Source organism: Sciurus vulgaris (genome assembly GCF_902686455.1).
Source record: "Sciurus vulgaris genome assembly, chromosome: 1".
Classification (NCBI taxonomy): Eukaryota; Metazoa; Chordata; class Mammalia; order Rodentia; family Sciuridae; genus Sciurus; species Sciurus vulgaris.
Genome location: NC_136461.1, coordinates 105,591,112 through 105,608,043, shown reverse-complemented (window position 1 = coordinate 105,608,043; position 16,932 = coordinate 105,591,112). Strand labels below are relative to the sequence as shown.

Genomic DNA, 16,932 nt, shown 5'->3' with positions numbered 1-16,932 from the left:
TGACTAACACAATGCACAAGACCCTGTGTAAGTGCCTGTGACAAAAACCTATAGAATGTGAATTACTACTATTGATTTCATTTCATTTATGTGCACAGGCAGGTAAGACCTGGAAAAACTTGGGTTACATTGACATTCATTTACAATTTGAAATGGTTTAAAACTTATCTCCACATAAGAACCTGATCTGATCACTGTAACACCCGTGTGAGGAGGTATTATTACCACCAGGTTTTCCCCAAAGCAATGAATTCAAGCATAGTGTTTATTGTGGAGAGAGTCCAGGATTTGTCTGCAGACCTAAATTTGGGCTCTTACTCCTTTGCATATGGTTGGGGGACCCTGGATAAATCCCAGCTTCTCTGAGTTTCAGTTCCTTACTTGTAGAACAGGAATAATGATCCCTTTTGGGAGGGGATTCCATGAGACTCTGAGATGATGAAGGAATCATACACAAGTATGAGAAATCATTATGGCGGGTGACTTTCTACCATTACAGTCATCTTCTGCCTTACCTCAATAGACTGAAATAATGAAAGGGGCAACCATTGCTTTCTGGTTTTGACAGAGTATGTTCTCGATATGATGGTGTGAAATGCTGCAGTGGTGGTGACCTTTCCATCTCTACCTGGTAGGGAAGATTCAAATGTCAGAAAGTCTTGGACTTGACACTGATCCTCAGAGCCTAAGATTATTTATTAAGTGAGTCAGGTAGATAACAGATTCAGATATGACAGGTCAAATCAAGCTTCCCAGGAACATAACATACGGGTAAAATGGACAGAATATTAACCATCAAAATGGAACAGTTGAAATCAATGAGTCAAAGTAAAGCTTTCCATTAAGCTTCAAACACTAAATGAACAAGGACATAACTGGAAAGAAGTTTCGTGTAAAATATTTGTTGAACTGGATCAAGGCAAATTTTATTCTAGAAGTTCAAAAGTTAAAGAATAAAAAAAAAGGGGGGAAGAAGATAACTTTGGGATTTTAGTTGCCTGACAACTCAGTATGGGACAATAGTGTGAAGTAGCGTCTAAGAAAATCTCATGTGCTTTAGGTCCCACTTATGACAGACAGCATCTGCCGAAATGAAGCCTTACTCCCAGGGGAGCATGGCCATGTTTGAGTCACCACTCAGGCCCCATGTGCCTGTCACAGTGGCCAGCAGGCTGGAAGTGCTTGCTGGGAAATAATTCCCCTGCTTAGTGCTCAGTTTGATAGCTAAGTGTCTTTCTATGCAAGCCCTCTGCTGGGTTCAAATGTGAAGGAGTGGTTTTTGAGATAAGAAAGCTGTCTGCAGGTGAAGAGAGAGGTGGGGCAGAGGAAGAGAGCTCCAGGCGGATGGGCAGCCCCACTGTCTATTCTATGATTCTCTGGCTGGGGCTCAATTGTACTTTCTCTCCTTTCAAAATTTCAATTAAAATACAGGTTTCTTTAAAAAAAAAAAAAAAAAAAGCATGGAAAGGGTCATTGGACTTTCTGAGAAGTCTTAATTTCTATTTTGTTTTCAGTAAAATATGCTCCCTCACTTGGCAGAGAAGAAGCAAAGTGTTAACATGTTTAAGAAAACATTTGGAGTATTTTAAATGAGGCTATAACAGGAGATGAATTTAAGGAACCTGCAGGTCTAGGGTGAGGGTTCTCATAGTCGCACGTAATCTTCTTGCAAAGGAGCAAAGGAACTAATTAAATTTGGAGAGGACTGTGTGCCTGATAAAATAATTAAAAATAAATTGCTCTCCTTGGAAATGCAAATTGCTGAGCGATAAAGCAACCCCGTTGGTCACATTGACAATAAATAGACATGTTTTCTCAAGTCTGTTAGGTGGCATTGATTGATTTCCAATTCTGGATAAAACAGGGCCTGAGCAGCTTTTGAAACAAAGATGAGGGGACCCCAGGCTTGGTGGTGATAGCCTTTGAAAGCCTCAAATGCCCCACGTTTGGAATTTTCCAGGTGGAGATTAGGGGATCCTGAGGAATCAGACTTGACATGCTGCTTGTCTTGAGGACATAGGAGGACAGGGTGGCACTGCTGACCCCTCCTCCTCCACACACTACCACGAGGCTTTCCTACTGCCCAGGATTGTCAGGCCATGGAAAATATGCCCAGGAGCCAATGGATGGCTCTTTTGGTAGAGGAAGAAGAGGAGATGGCCCTGGGGGCCTGTCTGCAGCGCTATGTTGCATGAAACAGAAAAAGCTTTATCTCAGCAATGACTTAGTAAATCTTATAGCATAAAAGCAAACACCCTCCTTCTTCCCCCCAAATCCTCAAGCTACAAAATGTTTTATAGAACCAATATTGATTCACCTACTCTTAAGCTCTCCAGTAGGCATTTGTAGATGGGATGGGGGAAAAAAATTGGATTTCTGGTCCAGAAAGATGTTACATTCTGGTTAGGAGGCAGTTTTTAGGCAAATGAGTGAATGTTTTCAATTCTTTCTGCCTTGCTGACATGGGGCTCTTTCCTGCACCTCTTGAAAGAATTTACCTTGAGCCAATGTAACTGGGCCACCAGTGTTTCCAGGGAAATTAGTGATGAAGAGAGGACCCAAGAAGAGGGAGAGGGTGAGGGAAATGGCAAGGGAGCAGGAGAGGAAGGGCGGGCCCACCCAGGACTCCACTATCGGGGCTCATCTGACCCTCCAAGCTGTGTGAGGAGGCACTTCCCTATCTACACACCAGGAGGGACCTCAAGGGGGCGTGGTCAGTGTAAGCCAGAGTAATGATGCTATCTGCTCCTGAAAGTTGCAAGGGGTAAATGACCTGGCACCTTGGAAAGAGCTAGCTCACTAAATGTTCGCTCTGATTCCTGAGCAACTTGCCCAAGGCCACAGACAGGGAAGGACAGGACCAGGATTTGTTCACACCCAGGTAAGTCCGCTTCAAAAGTCCCACTGTGCTCCTTGCACCAGTTGCAGGCGCCTCTCGGGATTCAGTTGCCTTCATCTTCCTCTTGATGTTTCCTCTCGTTTGTGGTCCAGCCTTCAGCTCCTTTGAGGCCCACCCAGAGAGACTTGTCTTTCTGTGCTCTGAGACTCAGCCGAGATAACTTCCTGGCCTTCCAGTATAAGCAGAGGAAGGAAATGAGCAGAAGAATAAGCATGACCAAGGGACAGATGACAAGGAAGTAGAGTAAAGGTGCCGAGGAACAGATCCTGGAAGGAAATGTGGGCTCTGCAACGAAAGGGAAGAAAATACAGAGAATGTCATTCTCCCACCTGTCTGGACTAATCAATCATGCATACCTCTCAATTTACTGTTACAGGCAAATATATGCAAAAACAACAGGGCCAAGTGGCATATGGGAGCAAAGAACAGGGTGCTGGGAGAGGCCTCCCAACACACAGCTCCGCTTGCCTAATGCTCACAACTCCCCCTTGCCCAGCAATTTCCAACCACTGGAGTTTCCAATGACCTACTTAAAACTACCAGCACAAACCAAAGACAAAACAAAAAGAAAAAGAAAACCTTTCCTTTAATCTTCCTTCCTCAGAGAAGATATCTATAATTCAACCCTCGTTCTCAACTGTGTTGCCAGTCCTGAATTTTTAACTGAGTTATTCCCACCGCTGCTTCTGAAACACACACCATGCTGCACTGTCCTCATAAACATCTGTGCCAGCAGAGAGGAGCACTTCCCTCCCTGACCCACACCTGGCCTCCAAGCAGAACCCTCCCGGGGCTCCATTTCTGGACTGCTCAATTGTCCCTCCCTGCAACCTAATCTCCAGGTCCTTCCTGCCTTGCTGGATCACTCTTCCTCTCCTGGTGCTCCTATCTGGCCTTGGGCACAGGTCTCTGCTTATTCCCCTTTCACACAGTCCTTTGTTTAGACTCCTTTTTTTCCCTTTAAACTGCCTCTTTGTTTTATTATAGCTATCGTACATCTGAGAGTGTCACGTGTATCTACATCCCCTACAGTGCCTAGGACGTGCTCAATAACTTTTGCTGATCTGAATTAAATTGGGTTGACTGCAACCACCCGGGCCAAAGATACTATATAAAGTCGTGCTGAAGTATGTGATCCTCCAGCAGCTGCAGTCCACAGGGAAGCACCATTAGCAGACAGACACGTGGAGCACGCACAAGCAGCCTCACAGTGGCTCCTGGCCACTTGGTCAGGGGAGCAAAGAGGAGAGGATTGCAAACACCACAGGTTCCAGTAAATGATGCCCTGAGCTACTACTGGTCCAAAGACCACATTTATAGACTCTTGAAGCAGAAAGTCATATGCTTAAAGGCATACCAACCACTAATTATAGTCTTTCAACTGCATTTATTTATGACATGATATTTGAAATCAGGGCTGTTCTGAAAAATCTGATGCTATCAATAGCTGTGCTTTTCTTGGAAAATTGTAATGACATAAGCAATTTCTTCTTCAAAGGTTAAGCTGTAGGATTCATAGAATTATAGGCTCTTAGAGATGAAAACAGGTTTATAGGTCATTTTGACCCAACTCCTGCTGTAAGAATTCCATTTTTGGCCTTGCTGATGCATTTTACATGTTGAAGAGATTGAGAAAGAATCTGGACATTTTCTCAAGTCTTGTATTGTGTGTTCCTTGAAGGTAAGGCCTGTGTCTTATGAGTCTTTTTATCTTATGCAGTTTTTTGTCCACAGGACCTCAGTGAAGCCTAATGAATGTATAATGCGTTCCCCAACAGGAACGAGGCACAGCCAGCATTATATTACACATAGTGAGGATCCTCCTAAACATCAGCCTGGCAGCTCTGAATGGGCTGGCAAAGAGCTGCAGGGGTTTGTGGCTGGAGTTTTTCTGGGTTCACTTGCATTCTCCATCCTAAATTTTTTTTCTTTTTGAAAGGATAAGCAATAGCAGAGCCAGATTTTTAATTCTTTACCATCCTCTCTCTGCCTTACTGTCCCCTTTCCACATTCTATCAGCTCTTCTGAGCACTGAGCACATTGAAGGCATGGTTAAAAGGAAGCATGGACTATGGTTAAAAGGAAGCATGGACCACAGTGCTGAAAGAGAATGCACCGGCCATGGCATTCATGCAGAGTAGTGAATGAGCACCTATTACATTTCAGAGAGCTGGGTTCAACCATCATGCTTCAACTCACTGGAAAAGTTACTTATCCTCTCTAATCATTAGTTTCCTCATCAAACAGGGATAATAATAATGTCTAGAGTTATGATGAGACAATGTACAATACAACATTTAACATAAAACCTACAGCATTTGTTGAATCAGAAAATAATATTAGCTGGAATGCTACTGGGGATGCTGAGAAAAATTGCAGACAATTTATTCTCAAGAGACCAAATAAAGAACAGAGCTAGAGCCTGCAGCTTCCTCATTCAGGGACTGCATGTGCCATAGTTTGGATCTAAAATGTCCCCCAAAGGCTATTAAGTTGAAGGCTTGGTCCCTAGCTTGGCACTACTAGAAGATGGTGGAACCTTTAAGAGGAGGACCTACTGGAAGATCTTAGGTCACTGGGGGTGTGCCTCAAAGGGAATTGTAGGACACCAGCCTCCTCCTTTCTCTCTGCTTCCTGGATGCTCTGAGGTGAGCAGCTTCCTCTGCTGCACACTCCTGCCATGTTGCACTGCCTCACTACATGCCCAAAGCAATGGGTCAACTGATCATGGACTGAAATCGCCAAAACTGTGAATCAAGATAAACTTTTCTTTTGTATAAGTTGATTATCATCTCAGGTATTTTGTCACAGTGACAGAAAGCCAATTAACATGACAGTATTGGCCATGTTCTTCTACCAGCTAAATTCTCTTCTATTTATTATCCTTTGCCCCCAAACCTGGGCAACTTTCAGCTAAAAGGCTCTGGCTTCCTCTTCTAGTCATGGAGGCAGAGTATTTGAGGTGAGAGTCTGCAGTACCAAGCTTTACAGGTGCTAGGATGGTGGCGTGGTGATGGTGAGTTGGGGCTGGCACATGGGAGGTGGGAGGTGGGAAGAAGATATCTGGTACTGAACTTCTCTGCCCCTGGGACTCTAATCTTCAGCATGAAGGGACTGCCAGAGGCCTTGACAGTCTTAATGGGGAGGAGGCTGCTCTGCTTAGAGCAATCTGCTATCAAAGGATGGCAAAGTGCACTCCTCACAGAGCTGAATTAGCCAGCAGCTACCAACTGTCAGCTCCAGTGCTTCTAAATTACCTCTCCTGGGAGGGCAGTGTTTGCTCTGGATCCTACAATCACCATTTCCCACCATCTGCCTCTCATCCATATTTGGATTAAAATTGGTGACACTCAAAACCATTAGGGTTTGGCATTTTGAATCAATCTGAGTAAGTGTCCAATGCTCAAAGTACAAGGTCTGCAAAACAGAGCCAAAAATTTAAAGAGAACACTTCATCATGAGGCTTCGTTTAGAACTTGCTCCTTCCCACAGCCAAGCACAATACAAGGAGCCTCCTTTTTGATACTAACTCAGAAAGACTGACTTCTGAGAAGTATAGGATGATAAGGAGGCTTCCAATTCCTCTCTACCCCCCGCCAATCCAAAATGTGGATGATTGGCTATGCCACATGTGCAAGGGTGGCTCCTGCCAAGCAATGAGAGTGGGGTAAGGCCCTCTGATCACAAGTGCCTCCCAGGATTAGCAATGCATGTCAGCATCATGTTTCAACCTAATGGAAGACTTGCTCATTCTCTGGTCAAGCATTTGTTGAGTGCCACGTGCCAGGCCTTATTGAAGCCAGGGGCAATAGATAAAAAAATGTGCGACCTCTCCAGAAACGTCAGTGTGAGAGGATGCATGTCTCCTTCAAGAATTCAGGTCCACCTTCTCAATAAATCCTCACCCCCAAAGATGTAAGAAATAGTCACTAGTAGTACAGTGCCTCACAACGTGGCCTATCATTTTATCCAGACCATTCTTTAAAAAAAAAAAAAAAAGACATTCATATCTTGGGTCTGAGGGTGAGACAAATAGACTCAAGCAGCTATAGTCCCTGCCCTGGCTTTGCCATTGGTAAGGAAGTAAGATGGAGAAGAAGGTAAGGTCCATTCCCCAGGGAATACCTCTTAATTGTTCTGCCTTCACTTGAGCCGTGTGCTCCATGCCTCTATTATATAAAACTAAAACTAACCCAGGGCGGGGCTGTAGCTCAGTGGCAGAGCACTTGCCAACACTGGACTTAATCCTGCACCACATAAAAATAAACAAATAATGAAGGCACGATGTCCATCCATAACTACAAAAAATATTAAAAATTTTTAAAAACCTAAAACTAACCCAATCTGGGGTGCCAATAGAGGTGGTGGAAACCATCTGAGAAGTAACAATTAGTAGTATATTATATTTGACCTGGGTATTTTTTAGCACATGGAACTGGTACTCGCCAGAAATGGGATTGCAATTCAGTATCTGAGCCTCTCCTGTGTGCCAGACTGAGCCAAGGCTGGTGATAAGGCACCCCTAATCTTTGCTTGCTCAGAGTGTCAATCTAGCAGTGGTGGTGGTTATGACGGGTGGCCTTAGGTGTGATGACTGAGAGAACAAGGTAAGTCACAGAGACAGCAGCAGCACAGTTGGTGGGCGAAGGATTAGATGTCGACCAGGGAAGATGGTGTGGAGGATCACTGCAGGGAGGACACAACCAGTGCTGGGGGTCAGTCATATCTGCTCTCCTCTGCACTTCACCTTCTTCCTCTCTATAATGTAAATGTGCTCAAGTTCCTACCATCTTCAAAGCAAAACAGAAATAAAGCAGAACTAAAGTGCTCTCACTGACACCTCTTGCCATTTTTGTGGTCTTCTCTCTTTCCGGTTATAGCTCTTAAGAGAGTAATCTGTACTTGATATGCCTGCCTGCTAGCTTCTAGACCTAGTGCAGTCTGACTTCCCTCATTACTGTTCTGAAATTGTCCTATCTTGTCAAATCCACGGATACTCCGTTCTTCACTAAGACCTCTCTGTACTGTCCAGTCTTTTGTTTCTCCCTTCCCTCTTGATGCCCTCTCTGCCCTGGGTTTCTGTGATAGCATCGAGTTCAGGTTTTCCTCCTACTTCTCAGCCACCCCTGTTGGTCTCCTTCACAGTCTGTTTCTCTGTCCCCCTGATCAATGGTGATATGTCTCAGGGATCCATCCCTGAGCTTCATTACTGATTATAAATTGATAACCCCTAATGTACAACTCTGGTTCAGATTCCATTTAGAAGCCCCAATGTCTGTCATATTCCTTTTGATAATCCAAGCTCAATTCCAGTTCAACTTACTCAAAATCGGACCAATCTTCCCTCTAAACCTTTCTCCTGTGTAACTTTGCGTCATTGATATCACTATCCACCAAAGCCAGAATCCAGATATTCATTCTTGATTTCCCACTTCTGGTCATTGCCCCCATCTATCTAATCAGTCTCTAAATCCTGAAGATTATGCCTCCCAATGCCTCATGCTGTTCTTCTCTCAGTCTCACTGGCACTGCCTTAGCTGGGACCTTCATCTTGTCTCATTTGGTTCCTACAATTTCAGATGATTCTCCATACTCTGTCTGCCTCCACTCCAGTTCATCCTTAGTACTACTGCCAGTGGGAACTTTCTAAAAGGAAGTTCTGATGATATCACTCCCCTGCTTGGACTCGTTCAGTGACACCCCACAACTGTCATGATCAAGTGCTCTTCCTTAGCTTCAGACACTAGCTGCACCTGAAATCTGTGCCTTTCCCATCTCACTGGTCTCAGCTCTCGCCATTGTACCACACAGACTGCAGTTCTTGCCATTCTCAACTGCTGAAGTTCCCTGGACAGCACATGAAGCTTCAAATCCTTTTATCATCTTGTGTATCTTTTCCTTTCCCTAAACCACATTTCTTCATTTTCTCAGACCTCATATCTAGGGAACCCTCCCAGATCTCCCTATCCAGCCCTCACCCTTGCTTGGTTGTTCCCTCAGCTCCCTGAGAATGCTTCTCTGATGACACCTGTCATGTTGAGCTTGACTTCCCACACTGGACCCCATGTTCTATACATACTCTGTAATACACACTTTCGTGTTCTCAGAACCTCACATAAATATTTATTGAACAAATTAAATTATTTTGTCAGGCTGGGGATGTAGCTCAGCAGTAGAGCACTTGCTTAGCATGTGTGAGGCCCTGGGTTTCATCCCCAGCACCTCACAAACACACACACACACACACACACACACACACACACACACACACAGAGAGAGAAAGTACTTGTCACATAGTTGTATATACAACCATGTATACATGTGCATACATGAATTATATACATACGTGTGTGTAGCATGTTTGGAGGCAGAAGGGGAAAGGGAGTCAACATTTGTTTAGCACCTACAATGTGCCAGGGACTATACTGGATATCTTAAGCACATTTGTGTGTTTTTTTTGTTTAAGCTCTTTTTTTATTTATTTGCACATTTGTATTTTGATCCTCATTTTACAAGAAAGCCGAGGCTCACAGAAGTCACATACTCATGGTATGATTTCATGGCTGTAGGTGGCAGAGCTGTGATCTGAGCTTTTATCTGACTTCAACCCCTGAGAACTTTTCATCACCCCAGACTGTCTGCCCAACCACTAAAGAGGAACAGTAAGGCAGAGGATCCAAGGTGCTACATAATAAGAATTTCCCCGAGAATCCTTGACATTAGTTACACTGAAAATCCTCAGTTGGTTATGGCACAGGCTTTTGAGCTTTTTCAGTTGTGAAGAATATAAATACCACTCAATTTTTAATGTTTCCTTTCCAGAGTTTGTCTTTTTAAAACTTTACACCTGTTTTACAAGGATTCCACTGAGATTAACAACATATATATATATATATATATATATATATATATATATATATATATATGCGCTATGAAGGATCTCAACCGCCCCAGAGGAGCGGTGCTTCCTAGTCACAGAATCTATACTTTTTACAGTTATTATCTATTTATTCTACTGCAAAAACTGCTGATTCTACAAAGCCTAAGAATTCCAGTGGTAAAACATGTATGGAATGTGCTCAGGGGTGGTGGGATTGCCTATAAATGTTGGAAAGAAGGGCTGGTGAGAATAAAAGTTCTGCCTGGACATTTGAGAGAAAAAATTCTGAAGAAGGGAGAGGAGATGAGGATGACAGAGTCCAGGAGCAATCATATCACCTTGACTTCCACTCCAGAGCCTGGCTGTGACTGAGAGGCAGCTGTCCTTACTTCTGAGTGTTGTCTTACATTCTTGACAGCAACTTTCTCTCCTAAGGAGTGTCACTAAAGCCAGCTGGGGTCTTAGCAGCTGCTTAATGACCTTTATTGATCATTTCCATTTATACCCCTGGTGTGGGATACCAAGGATACCTCTACTTCTCCAATGACCCTTTTCCATGATGTTTATCCCAAAGTTCATCTCTCACCTTCCCCTTGAATCTCACTAGAAAGAATGGAAAGAATTCTCATAAAAGAATGAGCAGTAGATGTTGTAGCCAGCCACTGATCACCAGGGTCTAGTTTTTATTTTGAACACATGTTTAAAAAGCGACTATCATATGCCTGGTACTGGACTAAGTTGAGCACTCAGCTGAGCAGGAGGACCTTCCTACACAGAAAAGGGTCAGTCCTTGACCAGGGGTTTTTGAGTAGCTGTCCTCCTTGCTGGAGCCTAAAAGTAAGTTCTATAGGGCACCCTTTCTTCCTTGTTGCCTTTCAAGATACAGCAAGAAGAGTGTTGCTATAGTTTGAGTCTGAAGTGTTCCCCAAATGTCCATGTGGTAAAGGCTTGCATCTCCAGCTCGGCGCTCTTGAGAGGTGGTGGAGCCTTTAGGAGATGAGTCTATTGAGAGGTCTTTAGGTCCCTGGCAGCTTGCACCAAAGGGGATATTGGGACTCTAGTCCCTTTCTTCTTCTCTTGCACTTCCTCATCACTAGATGAGCAGTTTTCCTCTGCCACATGCTCCCACTATGATCCAAAGTAACAGAGCCAACTGATTATCTGACTGAAATCTCTAAAGCTGTAAGCCACCTTATACCTCTCATTTTTATAAGTTGATTACCCTGGGCATTTGTTACAGTAATGAAAAGCATTAACATGACCTTTGTGATCAAAGTCCCTGTGGTTTTTTACCACTGAGAGTTATTACTGGAGACAGGAAAGTCATCTGCTTTAGGGAATCTGAGAAATGCCTTCAGCCTGAAGAAGGAGCAAGGCAGCTGGGAGGGAGAGCACAAAAGGAGAGCCAGATATTCTCAGGACCACGCACCCATGGAAGATCGACCCTTGTTACCTGAAGGCAACACCCTGAGCACTATTCGCTGCGACTCATCTGATGCTTGACTGACCCACTTGCCTGGGTGACCGTACAGCTGCCATTCAGTCACCCTGCACCAGTACATGCCGGCATCCTCCATCTCCACCCGATGAAGCTTCAGAACAAAATCTGTAGGGGATGCGCGGGTACAGTGCAGGTGCCTCCCGCCGCCCTCTCCGCCATACTCCAGCAAGCCGTCATGCTGCAGGTGCACCAGCGTTTGTCTCCCGGCATCTCCTCTGCTCCTGAACCACGTCACAGAGTACAGGGAGGCCACACTGCCCAAGCTCTCCAGGCTGCAGCTGAGGGCCACCTCCCTGTGCTCGGTAGCGTTTTCTGTCCGGTGTGCTTTGGAGATTTGAATCTTACTTCCTAAAAGACAAAAGCACAATAAGTTAGAGAAGAACACAGACTTCTAGATTGGATACCTCCTCTGAAAAATCCAGTTTTTGCTGGAAAGATCCCATCTGCTATTCTTTAGACATTAGATTCATTCTTCATCTTTAATTCTTTTCCTTGATCCCTGTCCTTTCCTTCTCACTTGCCAGAGGGTTCTTTGCTATTAATCAAGTCAGCCACTTCCCTTCTTATTCCTGCCTCTAGCCTGATGGCCCTGCTACTGAAAACCACCTGGTGCCAGCCAGGCCCTTTTCTCTGCTGCTTTCACTTCTCCTTGGTCAACGTCTGATTCAACTTCCCAGAGGGGCTATTCAAAACTTCCAGCTCCCCCTCAAGTTGCCTGTCACATCACTAGCCCACATTCTCAGCAAATTGCCTTCCTTCAAAACACCCAGGTATTATCTCAGGTATAGACACAGAGAGAGAAGAGGCTATTTGCAAGGCTGGACATTTTGATACAAGTGGTAGGCTAGCACCCAAGGGAGCTATTTAAGTTTTTGGATTAGACTATGGTTTAAAAAGATTTTGACATTTACTCCCCCTTCCACTAACCAGCAGGTGAGGATTTGGAATGATATATTTACAAAAATTAATAATAATAAAGAAATTATAGTGTGCATTACATTTTCCAGTCTACTGTAAATGCATTTATTATTCTAGCTTTCAAAGAACAACTTTGTCTGATCTTAGACTCTCACGTTTCCTTCATGGAAAAGCATGTAAAATATTAGTTTATATGAAAGTGTTTCCTCTCCCAAGCTAACTCTCTCATTTATTGAAATCTGGCTTCTGGTCTCATTGCTACACTTGGTGGGGCTCTCTAGCTTTGTTTTTGTTTTGTTTTGTTTCAGTTATTTCTGTGGTTTTAACACTAAAACCTATTTTCTTCTAAAATTTTTTTCTTCTCTGACCTCAGAGAAAATTTCTTCCCAACAATGCTAAGGGTCAGTCTCAATATCTTTTTGTTTTAGGTTTTTAAATTTTTTCTTTTTTAGTACTGGGGATTGAATCCAGAGGAGCTCTACCACTGAACTACATCCCCAACTCTTTCTATTTTTTGAGACAAGGTCTATCTTGCTCAGTTGTTGAGGCTAACCTTGAAGTTGCAATCCTCCTGCCTCAGTCTCCGGAGTCATTGGGATTACAGGCATGCTCCACCACACCTGGCCTTCTCAATATCTTTTCCTGAAACCTTTTCTTTAATTTATTTTCCTAAGCTAGTATGCATAATGGCAACTCACAATCACACCTAACTTGCAGATAGGTTTTTTTTGACACCCTCAGTATTTTAAAGAATTCGATTAGTTTTAAATGTTCTCAAACAGGGAGATATCAAAAAAGACTATGGGAATTTTTTGATACACTAAAAGTCTGCCAACACTGAGCCCACATTTCTACATGGAAAGCACTGGCTCAAGACAAGAGGTGGCTGCCTCCTTGAAAGGGGCACTGTCCACACACTGTCCAGATTTGGGCTGGAACATCTGGGAGACAGGGATATCAGTCACATAGATACCAAAGGCAGAAAAATGAATGAGTCTTGTGGGTTGGCCGAGATGAGAAGTGCAACTGGGGCAGCTGAGGTTGAGGGTTTCTGGGGTACCCAAGTAGAAATGTACAGCTGGCAGTTGGGTCTGAAGGCCCAGAGCTCAGGAGACTGGGGCTAAGCATAAAGGCTTAGTGTTATCAACCTGAGAGGGTAATTAGAACCAGGGCAGTTTAAACAGTTCTGAGGAAAGCAGAGAATAAGAAGCAAAAGGGCCTGGAGTGTATCCCTGAGGAACTCTCATGGTTAGCAGGGAGAGGAGGAGGGCCCAAAAAAGGAGACAAGGGAGCCAGAGCAGCAGGAAGAAATTCTGCTACCGAGCTATTATTTTGCCCCTGCTGCTCCCACAGACTGTGAGCTCCTTAAGAGCTGTGCTTTCTTTTTCTTTTCATTCCCATTGCTTAATCTATAGTAATCTTTGATTTTAGTCTTATTTTTGATGTTACCTTGAAAATAGTTTTTGAAGCACCAAGTTAGCTCGACTTATTTGCATCATGCTATGGATCTGGTCCAGTTCCCAAACTTTAGCTGTGACATTCATTTAATTTTAATCAACAGTGGAGGTGACCTAACCAATGCTGAGAGACCCATTGAAGCCTGTCCACAGTTAGACAGCAACACTCTTAGACCAGTGCAAAAGGATGGAACTTCCATTACATTTTTAAAGATCTCCTGAGGAAGAGGAGATTCCCTCAGTCAGCCATTCCAACAGTTAACTACTCTTATTTGCCTTATGGTTAGGCAGCCAAATGTTGAAAAGCAATTTCTCCACACATCCCCATAGAGTTGTACAGTTTCTGTTCACAGTGGGAGAAATATGCTTTGCATTACTCTTTCTCTGCCAAATTACAGTAGAGCCCCACTGGAGTGACACAGCTTGTTATTATGGAGATCTGGAGATACGATGCCCTGGGTAGCTGCATAGACCAGGCTGCCAGGCTGATAAGCAAACCAATCACAGGACTCTTGTTCCTGTCTGAGCTCCTCAAAACCTCAGACTGACCTCAAGTAACCTTCCCTTCTCTGAACTACCAGGTTCTGCAGTTATTTGTACGTGGACACTATTCCTAAGACTTTAGGTCATATTTTTACTTCCACATAATCATTTCATAGAAAAGTTGCCCAAGAGAAGGTGGCAGTCTTACAGAAAGACATGGAACAATACATTCACGAGGTTTACCTGTGGGCCTGAGCTTCAGTTCTGTTAGTCCTGACTTCTGTCCTCCAAGCTTCTTCCAGGTACCATCTGTAGACAAGAGCCATTCCTCCACAGCACAGTGATATCTGCCCTGATCGCTGTCTTCCACACTCAGAATGTGTAGCTGAAACAAGTCTTGGGAAACTTTCTCAATATGAAATTTTTGTTTTTTCTGTGGGGTGTGAAATTCTTTCCCATATTTTACAACATTGGTTTGGTCCATCTCCAGGATAAGCCAGGATGCATTAGTGGAAATGGGAGAAAAATACCAATTAATGGCTAACTGAAAGTTTCCAATGGTCTGAGACAAGATGTTACATTCTATATTGATGTTGGAGTTGATGGAGATCTCTCGGGCTTGATTTCTTGAGTTCACTTTTAGCTTGCTCTCTGAATGAAAAGAATGAAAACAGTTATTTTGCTAGAAAACAGAATTTTCAGGTAGAAGTAATATTGGAGGTCAATGAGGGCAAAACCTCCTGCGACCGTCACATGTGAGAATTCCTTCTCAGCATCCCCATGATCTGCTCCCTCAGCCTCTGAACAACTCTGTCTGATGATGCAGCCATTCCATCTTGGGACAACTCTGCCGCTGGAGAATTCTGTCTGATATCAAATTGAGTTTTCTCTCTTCATAATTTCTACCCACTCTTCCTAGTTCTACCCTTGCTGGGTAGGGAGGAGAAGTATCATGTAGAAAAGCTCATTCTCTTTCCAACATAATGATGTTTTAGTATTTCAGCACAGATACCTCTTCTATAGGATTTTGTGTATCAAATTAATACTAATGCTCTATATGCTCACTATCCAGAGTATTCTGGATTCACAGTTTGTCAAAGTCTAGTTGTCACTACCTTCAAACGTGGCTAAACAAAAGGAAATTGTACAGCTACTCCGCTGCCTGAGCATCCTGTGGACACGGAGTCCGCTCTCCTTTAACCTTCGCAGCTTCTCTGCTTTGTCAGAAAGATGCACGATAAACCTTGTTTCCAAATCTTATTCTAACTTCTTGCTGATATCACTGAACCTACTTTTATAACTACCTATTGATGTTGCCAGTCCCTGTTATGGCTTGAATGTGAGGTGTCCCCCAAAAGCTCATGCGTGAGACAATGCAAGTAGGTTTAGAGGAGAAATGATTGGATTAAGAGAGCCTTAACCCAATCAGCACATTAATCCCCTGATGGGGAATAACTGAGTGGTAACTGAAGACAGGAATGGTGAGTCTGGAGGAGGTGGGCTTTGGAGGTGTACTTTTGGGGTATATATTTTTTATCTGGCCAGTGGAGTCTCTCTCTGCTTCCTGATCATCATGTGAGCCACTTCCCTCCACCACACTCTTAACGCCATGATGTTCTGCCTCACCTCAAGCCCTGAGGAATGGAGCCCGCCTTCTATGGACTAAGACCTCTGAAACTGTAAGCCCCCAAATAAACTTCTCTTCTCAAATTGTTCTTATCAGGTCTTTTGGTCCCAACAATGAAAAAAACTGATTAAAACAATCCCTTTACTCTCTTTCACCAGCCATTTATTAATCACATACTTATTGCATGCCAGATAATTCCAGGCTCTGTGGATACTGCTCTGCAGTCACTCATAGTACAGAAAGAGGACAAGTACAGGGACAGAGGGTTATAGATCACAACAGGTGTCACCTATGTGGGACAGAGGTATGCAGAAGTACTCAAGGTCTCAGAGCATCAAGGAGCCCACCTAACCCAAATGCAGGATTGAGGGGAGACTTTCTGGAGGGGGCCACTGTGAGCTAAGTCTTAAAGATATACAGGAAGGATTCTGATGATGAAAGGGCTAAGGAATTCCAAACGAAAAAGCAACTTGAATAAAGAAAATTGAAAATGAGAGAGAACATGGATTATTGAGGAACTGCAATTAATTTGATATGACTGGAGCTCAAATACAAGATAGAAAGTAAAAGGAGATGATTCTGGAAAAACATAAATATCTTTTATAGGAATCTGGATATACAGAGGACATAGAGGATTGTGGATGACTCAGGTTTCCAGCTTGGGCCACTGGTAAGTGGTGGGGACACAGGGCACAATGTGGAAGGAGTTGTTTTGCATAATAGTGGTGAGTTTATGTTTTGACACAGTGAGTGTAGACACAGCTTGGAGGAAATTAGGTATGAGTCCAGAGATCAGAAGAGAATTCTTTCAGGATAGTGAACTTGGGAGTTGTCAACATATAGGTTGCATCCATAGGTAGGGATGAGTCTACCTCAAGAGAAAGTGTAGCATGGGAAGAGAGCAAGCCCAGGAACAGTTGTCTTAAAAGAATGAATCAATGGAGGTGAATCCTGTAAAATAAATTGATAAAGAACAGTCAGTGTTAGGAAAGAGTCAGCAGGAAAATCTTGTGCCATAGGAATGAGAAAAAAAGAAATTAAAAAAATTATTTTGGACAGCAGTAAAGGAAAGTGTGGATTAATAAACAAGGAGATCATTACTATTATGGAGAGTAATGATCAACAGCAGAGAGAACATGACACCTACAGTTCTGAGCATCTGCATGG

The 16,932-nt window shown here is 43.5% G+C and overlaps 1 protein-coding gene across 3 annotated transcripts in view; it reads right to left on the bottom strand.

The window, feature by feature from the left end:
- Positions 1 to 678: 678 nt before the first annotated feature.
- Positions 679 to 16,932, bottom strand: part of CD101 (CD101 molecule) — a 39,344-nt gene continuing 23,090 nt past the window's right edge. For 2 of the 3 annotated variants that reach the window (XM_079110015.1, XM_079110014.1), the window contains 3 exons: positions 14,382 to 14,789; positions 11,233 to 11,628; positions 679 to 3,184 (listed from right to left, as the gene is read on the bottom strand). In XM_079110015.1, the coding sequence (XP_078966141.1) occupies positions 2,943 to 3,184; positions 11,233 to 11,628; positions 14,382 to 14,789 (1,046 nt within the window). In that variant the 3' untranslated portion in view covers positions 679 to 2,942. The remainder of the gene's footprint in view (positions 3,185 to 11,232; positions 11,629 to 14,381; positions 14,790 to 16,932) is intronic. The other variant, XM_079110016.1, reaches the window with a different exon arrangement.